Genomic DNA, 1,729 nt, shown 5'->3' on the forward strand with positions numbered 1-1,729 from the left:
TCTATATAAAAGAGACTTCAGATACAGTATTAGGGGACCACTAAGGTCTATATAAGGATCCAAAGAGCCCCATGTCATGAGACCTTTAAGTAAATATGATTTCAATACAGTGAACTTTTAAAATGCACTGACAACTTCATTTAGACATGGAATAGAAGATGTATCACATAATCATCATCACAGAGCAGCATGATAGTGGGGCCAGTTATCAGTTATGACTGAATAACTATAAGACTGCATAACTATAAGCTATCATTTTTTGCTGCTTTGAATGTTCTGCACATGTTGATGTTGCAGATGACTCATATTTACACCCATGATCTTCTTATCATTGCAGGATTTTCCACTACTTTCATATCTCTTTCCAGTATCATCCTTTATTTACTCTTCTGTGTGTCATTGTGTACTCCTACCTCCATAAAGTCTTATCTTTAATATTTGTTTTCAGGAACATTACCAACCACAGACAGACGTTAAAAACCGGGATCCAAACCCAGCAGTCTCATTTTTATTTTCTGCAGTTTTTGCTAAATCCTTGGCTGTTCATAGATCCTGAAAAAGTGTATCGTAGAGACAAGATAACTTACAGCACATCAGGTCATAAAAACTAACAAACAACCAGTAGCTTTTTCTGTTTGAATGTGGCAGAATCCGATACTTTTCCTGTTTTCTTTTAGCAGTCCTGAGGACCTGCTTTATTTTTGCCTGTCCTATGTTATTGGATCTTTAATCCCAAAGAATTCCATCTTCTGTGTGTCTACAATAGCATGAACATAGTGTCACCCAGAGTTATAAATCATATCAAGTACTTTGAAGTGGTACAAGTTGTCCATTCTTGTACATTTTTGCCATTGCTGTGTTCAGTTTAGTCAATCACAATCTATTTACTCACAGGTTTGGAATTGTGTCTTAAAATGTTGAGCACAGTTTTAGATGGCATTAGATTTTCAAGCACCTACCTTGTGTCCTTTGGAAAGTTCTATTGTAGGACAGTAAGTAGTTTGTGATCTTTACCAGAGAGATTTAGTTGTTCTCCAATTATTTAAGCCAGATAACTTTTCAAAAATGACCTTCCAGTGGTAGTTTGGACAATACATTTTCTTTTTTTTTAAATTTACCAGCCTCAGTGTGAACTTATTACACCGTTTCTTTCACTGTGGAAAATCATTGTAATGACCTCATTCCAGATATAACACTCATAACCGCCTTCCAGTGCATTTCTTGAGGCCACATGCAGTTTCATTGATAACAGTGTTTGTCTAGATTTTATGCCTTTCGCTGAGCTACTGCGGGTCACGTGGCAAGTGATCATTCAGTTGTTTGCCAATGTTTGTGTGTTCCTTTTCTCCAGGCGAGGACGAGCTTGAAATATCCCCCTATGACGACACAATGATGGATACACGCATGGCTTCCTTAGTGGCAGGTAAAAGACACACACACACACACACATGCGCACACACACACACTGACTGACTAACTCATCCCCTCTGTTATGATGAGGTGTCTATCACAATGCAGCAGCTTGATGAATCACTGAGTCTCACACATGTAAATCAATATGTACCAATCAATAAAGATAGGAACTAGTGACCAGCTAAAGGTACTCTTTCGTTTGCCTCCTTTTTATGTCTGTCCCATTTACATTAGCTAAGTTTCCTTTCACGTGTCACTCAAATTATCTGAAGTTCGGTTAAAAAACTCACGCGAATAAAGCTGGTGAAAGTGTGTT

General features: G+C 37.8%; 1 protein-coding gene across 1 annotated transcript in view; it reads left to right on the forward strand.

Annotated features, from left to right (window-relative positions):
* gfra3 (GDNF family receptor alpha 3) overlaps positions 1 to 1,729 on the forward strand; it is a 50,700-nt gene that overhangs the window by 24,944 nt on the left and 24,027 nt on the right. The window contains exon 3 of the mRNA XM_032528164.1: positions 1,352 to 1,423. Within this exon, the coding sequence (XP_032384055.1) occupies positions 1,352 to 1,423 (72 nt within the window). The remainder of the gene's footprint in view (positions 1 to 1,351; positions 1,424 to 1,729) is intronic.

The sequence above is a fragment of the Etheostoma spectabile genome, chromosome 10, assembly GCF_008692095.1.
Source record: "Etheostoma spectabile isolate EspeVRDwgs_2016 chromosome 10, UIUC_Espe_1.0, whole genome shotgun sequence".
NCBI classification, from domain to species: domain Eukaryota; kingdom Metazoa; phylum Chordata; class Actinopteri; order Perciformes; family Percidae; genus Etheostoma; species Etheostoma spectabile.